A 12,276-nucleotide genomic window follows, 5' to 3' on the forward strand; every position below is an offset into this window, starting at 1 on the left:
CGTTGTGCAGTCGGGTCTCCCACAGGCCTCCCTCCACGTCTCTCTTTCTCTCTCTCTTTTTCTTTCCTTGCCTTTTTCCTCTCTCCTTCAGTCTCCCTCCTCTTTCTTTCTTATCCCTCTCTCTCTCTCTTACGCTCTGCACCTGTACTCAGCGCTCCAGTCCCAGCTGCTCCCATCTCAGCTCAGCGCTGTTGGCTGAAGCCCATGTTGCACTTGGCATGTCCTCTGAGACCCTGGGGCCACACTTGACGTGCGAGGGCCAGGCAGGCCCCCGCCCAGTGAAGGCTCCCATGGCCAGGATTTGAGAGCAGACGGATGAGAGGAGGGCTGTGGGCTGTAGGAAGACCTGCTGATATTCTGGGAGTAATACGCTGACTCATTGTTAGGATTACTGAGCTCAACATTGAGGAAAGACATGAGGATGAGTGGGAAGAAAGGAGGGGATGTTCAGAAAGAATGACAGATGTGCGATAAAGAGTTGTTTGGTAATAGTTACTGTTAGTGAGGAAGTGGTATTTTTGGTATTTCATTAAAAAAAAACAACTAAAAACATTTATCTTGATGAAAACGTCACGGTCATTTCCAGTTTATCATTGGGTCTGCTGAGTTCCTTTTAGTTCAGAAGTTGGAAGTCAGAGCTGGGAATAAGTCAGGCCTGGGTTGACCATGTTCCAGTACAAGTCGGAAAAAATCTAAATACAAAACAGTGGGGTTTGGCCACTAGCCATGTTAGCCATTGTTAGCACTACCAGTTGACAGCATAGCCACAAGAAGAACTTGGACTGTGTTGTGTGTACAACGGATTTAATTGGACACAAATAGGTACAAGTATTGACAAATAGAAAGAAATTTGAACGAGTTTCGATGAATATCCCCAATGAAACGACCAAATCCTAGACGGTTTCTCCAGTCTGTAGTACTGTACTAAGAATACAGAAATTCCAACAATCTTCTGATGGACCGCACCCCAATTACATTTCGTTTGCCAAAGTTTCCATCAATTGTGATATCATTCGGACTCACCTAGGCTGACATCAGGCTTTACACCTGCCACCATTCATTCATTCATAGTGTCCACCACTTTATTAAGAGGTGAAACACAAAGTCAGGAAACTCAAATCACTACAACCTTTGTTAACGTTGCTGCCACTTCTGCAGGAACTCGTCCCCGGGGAGCTTCGCAATAAAGCGACGACATCATTTGGTGAATCCCACACTTTTTCTCTAATTATGTGGTTATCCTGTTTGTTTTTTAGTGAACTTTCTTCACAGATATTGGAGGCATTGATATTGGACCTTTGCTTTAGATACTGGATCTAAGATAAAACCTAGGGACTTAAAAGATCCAAGTATTGCTCCACTACCCATTGAATGGGTTGCCAGACATTTTAATTACTTTGATATATTATATATTTGTTTTCTTTGGGTTTGTCTCTAATTAGCAAATGCTGACATGCTTTACCGGTGGTTCCCAAAGTTTTTCTGCATGGCCCCCCTTTTGTTGATAAGAATATTTTTGCTGGACGTGCTGTCTCCAAGTGGCGTCCTAACGGTTTCGACTGTTCAGTTTCAAACTGTCAGAAGCTTAGACACACACACACACACACACACACACACACACACACGCACGCATATATATGTGTGTGTGTGTGTATGTGTGTGTCTGTGTGTGCAGTAGCTTCTTTTGGGCTTAATGAGCCACTGTTTAGCCCTCACAAGGTTTTCCTGTTCCACAGTTTCAAACTATCTGGGATCCCCAAATTCCCACACACACTCTGTCAAGTATTGGCTCGGCTGCAGTTCTAAGTAGGATTGTAAGGTATGGAAATATACGCAGAGAAAATAAATAGCTGTATATCTGTAAAGTGTCCAAGCTGTGAAATAAACTCCAGCTTATTCACTTACTATATGTTTTCACTCTCCTTAAACGATCTGGGCCAAATATTGAAGTTTGGGAACCAGACCCTAGTCAAGTCCCATTCCCATAAATCTCAGCTGCTGCTATCCATTTGCGTCGACCACATATGGTGGCTGTACGTCCTTGTGAATATAAGTGTATATTGGCAGAGGGCAAAGCGGACAGGGAGACGGATATTAAAAACTTTTTCTCCTCACTTATTAGTTTTCCCACTATTTCTCTTTCCTTGTTCTCGGTCCAGCAGACATTCTCAGCCCTTCTCCTACTGACCCAGGAGGGGGGTATCGCACACGCAGACCTCTAAATCTGCTCAGTGACAGCTCAGTCCCGCTCTGTCAGGACCCAAAGAAAGAGAGTTTAATCTATGTTCGGGGCAAGAAGAAAGAGGAGAGGATATATGTCCCAGTGCTTTGTTTTGCATCCCTGAGCTGAGATTCAATAGCAAGTCATTACTCAAGTGGTTGGCCAACTGGCTATTGTGCAGTAATTGACCCTGATGAAGTGGTGGGCATTTAATTTCGGAACGGTGTAAATGGTGTGAATTGATAACTTGGCTCATAATGTTAGAGCCTCTTCCTTCCCCTTGGTTTTTTATATCACTTTTAGTTTGTGTTCAAAAATCATCTCCTTTCTCTCTTCTGCTGTTTCATTTATTCTAGGTACCATTATCCTGTTCCTAAGATCTTCTATGTGCAGCTGTCTGTGGGGAGTCATGAGTTCATTGGCGAGGGTCGCACCCGCCAGGCTGCCAGACACAACGCTGCCATGAAGGCCCTGCAAGCCCTGCGCAACGAACCTATCCCTGAACGGCCACCGCAGGTAAACACGCACACAAAAACAACTGAGAGGCTAACAATGGCACTGCATACCAGAAGTCGTTTAACTTGCACTGGTTGAATTCCCAGGGATATCTTGATTACACCGTTACTATAAAAAAACGTAACAGCCCTTTTAGACTTGCTTTTGAAAGTTGTTTATTCCTTACTTTCAAAACTGACAGGCATACTGATACTCCTCAGATGGTAAAGTGCTGAATACATTGATGAAGTTTACTGAACACTATGCAGACAGCTGTAACAGTCCTAACTGTTCTTAGGCCTGCCGACAAGAAACATTGTGGGTTTCTCAGTTTTTGTGCTATTGTTGACGAATCCAGTAATGCCTTTGTGAACCCCTCCCTGGATCCCAACCCTTCAAGCTAATTTCGATGTGTCACAAATGTGTTAACATTTCGTGTGAAAAGACATCCGTTCTTAAAGCATCTGGACACCGTAGCTTTTAGCAAACATTACTCAGTCATTCAAAGGACAAATGCAATACTGTGCATCATTTATGTGTTTCACATATAGCAACAGTGGACATCTGTGAGCTAGAATTAAACTACAGTGACAGTACTTGTTAATAGGATCAAGTTGTTGTTCATTTTGTTCGTTTAATAGCATTCGACAATAAGAAAATATGTAATATCACCCTTTTTGTGGGACAGGGATTTCCATGTTCGGTGCACCACCCTTTGAACCCTTTATCCTGATTCTGAAAGTAGCCGCTCCTGTCTGCTGTGGTAAAGTGTCTTGACTTGCATCATGTTTTTAAATTCCCTGTGGCTTATATAGAAAGTGGGTTGCAATTCACCTTTGGCTAAGCCACACCCTAGAATGTAGATTGACCAATCACAGCCAAGAGAGCTCCCACAGGGGTCCGACACTTTTTCCACAGCGCTCCATTGACTTTAACGCAGGCGTCTCATATTTTCGGTCTCGGAATGCTATACTGTCGGTATATATCCAGGGTATGGATAAGCCCAATGATGTGCGCGCAAAACCCTGTGGAGCTAACCAAAACATCACCGTTACAGCTTAAGTTGCATAGCTGTTGATACGCTAGCACACGCTGAAGAAATACAACGTTATACGTGCGTAACGTTAGTCCGTTTGCTTCGTAATAACGATTATAGAAGTGAATAGAGACGTACCCAGCTTTGCATGAACAGTGTTGCTCCTTGATATTGTCAGTCCCAGCCTCCGTCTCGATTAATAGGATATGCGGTGGTTCACTTTTTGACTGTGACCGGCATGCTTTTGCCTCTATTTGGATGCCTTGTTGTTCGTTGCGTTTCACTTGTATGTCCTGAATATAGCCTTCGAACGCATATTGCAGCCCCTTTTGCTTACTTCGATCGGACACTTTCTTTGCTGTTTTAAAAAAGTTTGACAAAAGTTCAGCAGGAAGAGCTGTCACAGCATAAGCCATGTTGATACCAGAGCCTTATAGATAACCAGAAAACCACAGCCCAGAAGAGAATGTCGGACGTAGCAACAGTAACTAAGGGGGGCGGGGCTTAGCCAAAGGCGAATTATAAATTGAAATTGCTCAGTCCCAACAGTTGGAGTAAAAGACTCCACTTTGTGCATCTTAGGTTTATATATCTAAACTTGAAAAACTATTCCAATTACATAAAATTGTAACTACATAATATTTGTAGTTGGCATTGTTTGTATATATATTTTTTTTAGCTTATACAACTGTTTAAAATGCCTGAGTTCCAATAGCTTTACATGATGAATATGTTGTGCTGTCTGCCTTATGCAACATCCACCCACCTTTCACCTCAACTCTGACTGTCTGACTATTATTGCACCCTCATCCCTTCTGCACGTTGGTCACCTTATGACTCTAAAAACTCTTCCCTTAATGAAAAGTCCAAGGATTTTCGCTCCCGATCTGTGTTACATACTGTAGTTTGTCTGCACTTACTATGTGTAGCCAGCTTTCATCAGATTGAATCCAAATCCACTTCAGCTCTAATTACTCTACAGTATAATTTAAGCCCTTTAATCTCCATAGTGTTAGTTTGCACCTGGCAGCGGTGTATTTTCTGTTCCTCGTTTCTTTTTTTTGGCCCTTTTCTTTCTGCCTTCTCCCAATGTCATTGTACCTTCCCAGAGTTTCCCTCAGGCCTAGCTGTTAACTGTTGTTATCATCTCCCACCGGAAATCAAATTACCCCATATCCTCACTGCCTGGCATCGCTGACGGTTATTCAAAACGCTTTGGCTCTTCTCACTTGCCTCCCTTGCTGTCTTGTGGCGTCGGCCTCCATAAATGAACTCTTTGTTTGCTGCTGCTTCTGAGTCTTGATTTACAAATTGGGGCACATTGTGTCTATATGTCTGTCATTCTGTCTGTGCAGTGTGTGTGTTCCTACATGTGTAAGTGTGTGGACACCCTCGGGCTAAAGGTGTTTCTTTTCAGCATGAGCTGTCAAACCTTTATTTCGTGGAAGACCACAGGTAAATATCAGTGACGCTGTAATTAGAATGTTTATACACAGGTAGAGCAACGATATGTAACACAAGTGATCACGAAACACCCGCAGTTTCACAGGGATTCAGGCAATAAAGAGAAGACACCGGAAGTCTTGACTATAATTGAACATGTATTCCCAGAAACCTGTTTCAAGGAACTAAAGGCTTCTGTCAGATGTTTGGTCATTAGCATTTACCAATGATCCAAGATTTGCCAAATTAGTCCACTGAAATGATTTTTTTTTGTGTGACAGTGGCCAGCTTTAAGTACACGTGTTCAGACCTGGCATTAACATGCGCCCACAAATGCGTCTCCAGATCCTATGTCAGTTTTGCGCTTTTTATGCAAATAAACACCGACATCATCTGGGCCACAGTAGAATATTTTAATTAGACTCAAATGGATCACTACCACGACTCCAGAACCAAAAACGGCACTGTTATGTTATGCGTGTACGTCATGACTCTGGCACACATGTTCAGAGATCGGATCTCTTAAATGCGATCTCAATGTGTCCATGGCCGTGTTCACACCTGTCATTTACGTGATCGGTTCACTCAGATCGGATCTTAATGCAAGGTCTGAACGGGCCCTCTGACTACCTCATCCCCCATCAGGCATGCAGTGAGCACTCGAACAATCGGATATGTTCAGCACTGCCAACTGCATCCCCAAGGGTCTTGTACTCTCAAATGGTTCTACCCTGTATCATCTGCCCACAGGCTGGGACTTTTTAGTGGTGTAATAGAATTTCGCTGGAACTTCATTTAGACCCTGGGCTCCACGTTGGAAGTGCACTTCCAAAGTATTTCCAAAGGTTCCTAGTTTTTGGGAAAAGTTGCATGAGAAAAAGGCTAGTCTTGTAAATCCCTGCCTGAGGGTTTAGATCTTATATCACACTGGCAGACCATGATGTATGCCGTGCAACAAGTGCTGTTTCTGTCTCGAAACCCAGACTGTTTATCTCACAATCAGAGTGGTTTGTTTGTCTGGACATTTTTAGGAATATGTTTCATGCTCAGGGCATGGTTGGTGTGAATGAAGATATATTTAGTTCTGGGAGAAAACGTTTTCTTTCAGTTTTACGGAATTTTGTTGTTCCACTGGCAGCCCTTTCTACTTTTCCTTTGATCTGGAGTGTTTTTCCCCTATGAAAGCAGCTTAGCTTCATTGTGGCGTTCCTTTCACCCATAGCCACTTTTTCTAACAGGCCCTTCAGGGTGACTTTTAAGGACTCTATGTCCAGTACATTGAAAAGCAGAAGCAGTACTGGAGTCCGATTTTGCCATCTATTTGTCTTTGTCAAAGGAAGGTTGGTGATCTGCTTGGTCATTCCGGTTTCGCACGAATACACACCCCACTGACACATGCAGACATCCCCGACGGCTTGTTAAGTCAGCCTTGAGAACAGTTTCACTGTATGAATCACACATATCAGGAATACACAGTGATAGAGGGGAATGTAACCATGAAAACCTTGAATGCATGATGGAATTCAAATGAAAACCGTTGGAAGAAGAAATGACTGACCACCTTTGGACTGACTTAGACGCATGTATTTCACCTATCCGTGTAAATTAATAAAATACAAGAGCTGCTTTTTTATTTACTCTTCTAGGTATACTTATACAAGTTTTCAAGGTAGTTGGCAGGTAGCATCTAGGGAGACGTTGCTTCTCTGACTTCTTGTTATCCCAGACTTTAGTTGGGGCCACAACATTTGTTGCAGTACGCCTTGGTGCTTAAGAAAGTTCTTCATAATTCTGTGTTATTGTCATACATCAAAAAGAATTTATGACTCATCAGATGTCACCCTGATTATTGCGCAATGAATATAACGTAAAAGTGCGTAAAACATTTGCATAGGAACCATATGTCTCAGCACAAATATATGTACTACACCTCTTTAGGTCTTTGACTCAATGCGGTAGATGCAGCGTAACTGTTTCCTGTGAAATCCAAGAGATCTCACAGTATCTATCATGTGCCATATCAGGTCACACAATGAGGGAAGAGAATGAGCCTAAAGGGGAAGGACCGCTGCCATTCAGACTTAATCAGACAATGAGCTGGACATAGGAAGATAAAGATCGAGACAGCGCTCGGCATTCCTATAGACAACTGGCAGCGAAAAGCCCCTAGTCGTATGTTGGATGATATTATCTCTATGGTGTGAACTCGGGACTGATTTTCATTCTGAAGTGAAGAGCAACCAGTTTCAGACTCAAACATTTCTTCGAAATAAGTAATTCAAAAGAGTGGAGAATTGTGTAAAGAGGAAACATTTTTAACAGAACTGTTATCAGGCCTGTCTGGGTCCAGAAACATGCAATTATCCCAGTGATCTGCTGGTGCTTTCCTGCTGATCTGTTTTGTTATTTTTCTTGAGCCCGAGCTTCTGATTTGAGGAGAACCCAGATCTTGACGTTCACAAATGATAATTTGATTATGTTAGAACAGAGAAATAATTCTCTAACCTAATAGTTTGTGCTTTTAAGAGTTTCTGTACAGACATGGACCACGAGTCCTTGTAACAGAGTTCTCAAGCCCATATCGGATAAGGATCGGATCCAGAGAATAAACGTGTTTCTCATTGTAACAGGTTGGCCGACTTCCTCGTTCTTGGTGTGTAATTCGGAAATGTCTTTTCTTGATATGTACCACAGTGGAACATTTTCTTTTTGTTTGTTATTAACCTTGTTAGAAACAAACCAAGAAAAACAAAAGAATATCCTTACTATTGTTCCAACCTAATTACAAATATATCCATCATGTTCTTTGTGTTCTCTATGAATGAATATGGTTGTAAATCTGCAGCAACCTCATGGCGCGGACACACAAAACCGCCACCAAAGAACTGCCAGCAGTGAAGGTCACCTCTTGTCGGCTACGTCTGAACCAAAACTTTGCATCTGACCACACCTTAAAGACTGCAGCGTCAGCTTGCAGTATTTGCCTTTCTAAAGGGGAAATTGGAGGAGCTTCTGTTAGCGGAGAGGCTAGGGAGATCCACAAACGGTTGTACGGTCACAAACGATCCCCAATGGCCTTACACCAGTAAACCACCAACCATCGGCTCCAACAGAGTTACCGCCTTTGATACAACCTTTTCCATATAGTAGACATATGCGCTAGTAGCAAAATCGTCAATCCTACGGGGGATGTAAATGATGTAGCATTTATTTCTTATTTTCATTCACTATACCAAGGATGCTTCATAAATCTACCAGACACACTGTAGAAACTGCCAACACTTGTACTCATCTACTCTACTGAACAATTCGTGAGAAACTGCCGTAGCCCTTGACCTTTACTGCATTCTGTGTGTGTGTGTGTGTGTGGAAATTTGGAGAAATATCAAAATTTTAACATCACGGTTCAGCAGGGATTCTGATAATAAAACACAGTAGTTATTATTGTAGCTACTGGATGGAACAACAGACCATTTGTAAACCTGTGCCCAAGTTCAAGTAATCATTTTTTCTTTTTAATCTTTCTTTTCCAGAGCCCGGAGGAAAAGGGGGAGACTGACGAAGGCACGGATGCCAGCAAATCAGAGATCAGCCTGGTGTATGAAATTGCCCTCAAGAGGAACTTGTCCGTTAACTTTGAGGTGGGAGTTATGAGATAATGCACACAAGTATGCACACGAATACAGCCATGTGATTCCATTATTACATGGATGAATTTGTAAGTCCAGTTTCTCTACAGAGTGAATGCAGAATAAGGCCATGTGTAAGTATCAGTAGTCATGATTTCCAAGGTTTTTGATGTGTTTTAAAGCGGGAAACATTTCTAAACCGCATTAGTTGCACGAAAGGATAAGGGGGAGGAAACTGACGGAGACACACTGATAATATTTTAACCTCTAACAATGAGTGTTTGTCAAGTTTCGCTTCATTTGTACGTGCATGCGGTCAGTTATCTGAAAGAGGCGAAGTGAAGCGGAAGTTGTGGATGGATTACTGCCATTTAAGGCTTGTGGGAATTCTTGTGGGAATTCTTGTGATGAGACGTCCTGTGCGTTTCTCGATGTGACAAAGAACAGAACAATGGGTTTGGTGGCGTGGTCCTGTTGTGAATCAGCTTGGTTAATGCCGATCAGTTACCATCATCTGGTTATGCGTGATTAACTCCTTTGGTAATCAGAATGATGCCTCAATATCTTGTGCATGAGGTAAGAATGGAACTGCTGGCTTGAATGGGAATTTTGAAATAAATTCAGCTTGTGGGAATAAAGTTTTTGCTCCGTTATTTGAGCTTTTTGCTCCCTGCCTATTGCTCATCTTTTGTATAGACTTGTGGTATTAACAGTTACAGAGTTACAAGTTTGGCTTGAGTCCCATTTGGTGTGTTCTACTGCAGCCCTTAAATGGGATTTTGTTTACAAGAAAAGTCCATATGCACTGCCCCATCTTATATTATTTACAGCCTCATAAATGGAAATGTTCTGAAAGTTCAGGGTTTACGAGTTGTCTACTGACGTTTTCAGAAATGGCTGAGTGTTTAGTAAATCTATTGTTATTTATAGTTTTCCTTCTAATTTAATAATATGCCTGAAGAAAATGTTGATATTCCCAACAGCCCCATCCTTTCTTTATGCCTTTGAATTTCCTTCATTAAGTTACCGGGTCATGAGCATGCTAACAGTGGGGTTCTCGTGACTTATGGCGGATGGTACCACTTTAACGCCAAGCATTTTTTTGTACACAACTTCACATGTTGTAACCACGGGTTCCATTCGAGGGCAGCATATGTCCCGTGTGAGCTTCGGGATGTTGTGGAGGGGGCAGACAGATGGGCAAAGCCGTGGCCCCGTGCTTCTCTCTCAAACATTTTCTAATGAGAGGCAATCAATACAGAGCTATTCACCTATTATCAAGCTGCTGAATATCAGGCATCAAATTAGCTTCATTTTCAGGACATTACCTCAAAAGTGCTTCCAGCTGAACATTTTGAGACTAACTTAAATTTAGCTGCTTGGCCAGATGTGCTCTAGTATTGGCTTTGACTGAGCAGTGTTACTCCAGACTAACACAGGTTTTCAGTGCGTGAGCCATGCCAGTCAATTATCTGGTAAACCATATCGTGACACAATCTCACAGTTAGCTGAATCATTCTGGTATTTATGTGGGAAACCTTAGAGCGTGTTTAAAAGTGATATTGAGGAAAATACACAAACTTTCTTTGGGATTTTCCTTTTGACGTCATTGCATTCTCCGTCAGTGTAATTTGCAGCATGTGGAGGAAATGAATCTTAAGCCACCTCTGCATTGGCTGGCTGGTTCAGATATGGTGCTTTCTGTTTGATAAGAACATAATTACCTGTGCCTTTGGGAAACGCTTTTTACATCTGAGGGCGGGTCAAATTAGACATTGTAAGCCTAACATTGTAAGATCAGCCACTGGAATGATCGGCTGGATAAGGCGAGGGTTAAGTTCCTTGCTCACAGCTTTAGCTTCGCTTAGCAACATTCCTCAGGACATTGCAGGGAATCCTACCACTGCTTTTCCAACCATTAGAGCTACTGCCCCCAACTTTTCTACATCTACGAATCTCGTGTGTCCTCATATGACCTGCTGGTTTCCTTCTCCTTGGCTTTCGCCATATCTCTGCTGACTCATCCAATATTCTCTCCTTCATCTCCCCCTCTTCTTCTGCTCTCAGCAAGGTGCCAAAAACAAGGGAGGCTCATTTTACCCTGTGGGCCCCCTCCCTTCCTCCACAGAATCCCTCCCTTCCACCTCTCCTACCATCACTCCCAAAAATCACACACAGGGCAGTTGCTTGTGGAGACAAGGGTCATAGGGAGATGGGGAGGGGAGAGGAAATGGAGACAGGGAAGGAAGGAAGGGAGGTAAACTCTTCTCACTGTGTTGACGTTGCTTGTTAATAAGGATTTACACAACATTCGAAAAAAATTATCTGGAGAGCTGTTTAATCCTCCCTTTCCCCTTCTTTGTTCAGAATTGCATTTTGCTCATCAGAGCATGACATGGCTGTCCTTCCTGGAACCGCTATTAATAATTTCTGCCAGCTAAATCTGGATTAATGCGATTCATTATCCATCATGTCTTTGTCACTGTCAGCAATTACGCCGCTTTCATTTTCAGTCCCTCCAAATTGGAAGCGGAGAGCGGCGGTTTTTAAAAGCAGACCACAGCCGCATTCCTGCAAACGGCCTCTCTTCTGCACACTGTCAGCCTGGAGACAGGCTGTTCAGTACTGCCGTCTGATGAGCAGTAAATCAGCACATATTCTCCATGTGCTTTCGCTCACACGTTGTCTTTCTTTCACCATCATCGACGTCTCCGTCAACAGTTAATTCTATTTGTCTATTTCACAAGTTGTGATTTGTGCTCCCTTTCTGACAGCAGTGTTGAGCTTGGTTTGTTTAGTCTGTTCATTGCCGTTTATAGATTTCACTTAATAGAAGGACGTAAGAGTTTGTTTTCTTTACTCTTAAAACTTGGATTCCTGCGCCACGTCAAGCTAAATCGTCTGAAAGGCCAGGCTGCATTGAGCAACAGTCAGCGCTTTATTACTTCTGACATAACACGTGATGGCGTACAGCATCTGGATACAAAGGTCCTTGAAGTTTAGGAAAAAAACAGCGTGACTAACACTGACATAGCCCTGTAATACGAAAGGTATAGGTTTAGGAGATAGAAAAATGAACATGCATCCACATCGTGTCATCAAATTAAATTGAAGTAGTACCCAAAAAAATGAAAACTAAAGAAAAATAAATATCAGCAGTAAGTCATAAGAAACAAATGGAGAAAACGGCAAGTTTGTAATTTTCTAATATGTCTGAGGCCTATTTTGATATACGTAGTGGTCTCATCCTTTCATTGTGCCTTTGTATTTCCGACATAAAGTCACCTTGTCAGCTTGCTATTTGTCTGCAGTTGCCTGGCAGCGGTAACCGCTTAAACGCCTAGTATTTTGAAGTAGCTCTCAAAAATGGGAGTGAATAGTCCAAGAAAATACATACACAGAAAATGCATACCAGCAAGTCATAAGAAACTAATAAAGAAAACCGCAAGGAA

The 12,276-nt window shown here is 42.4% G+C and overlaps 1 protein-coding gene across 2 annotated transcripts in view; it reads left to right on the plus strand.

Moving 5' to 3' along the window:
• stau2 (staufen double-stranded RNA binding protein 2) overlaps window positions 1-12,276 on the plus strand; it is a 91,349-nt gene that overhangs the window by 19,692 nt on the left and 59,381 nt on the right. For both annotated transcript variants that reach the window (XM_084566477.1, XM_084566478.1), the window contains exons 6-7: window positions 2,578-2,737; window positions 8,729-8,836. In XM_084566477.1, the coding sequence (XP_084422603.1) occupies window positions 2,578-2,737; window positions 8,729-8,836 (268 nt within the window). The remainder of the gene's footprint in view (window positions 1-2,577; window positions 2,738-8,728; window positions 8,837-12,276) is intronic.

Source organism: Chelon labrosus (assembly GCF_963514085.1).
Source record: "Chelon labrosus genome assembly, chromosome: 18".
In the NCBI taxonomy this organism is placed as follows: domain Eukaryota; kingdom Metazoa; phylum Chordata; class Actinopteri; order Mugiliformes; family Mugilidae; genus Chelon; species Chelon labrosus.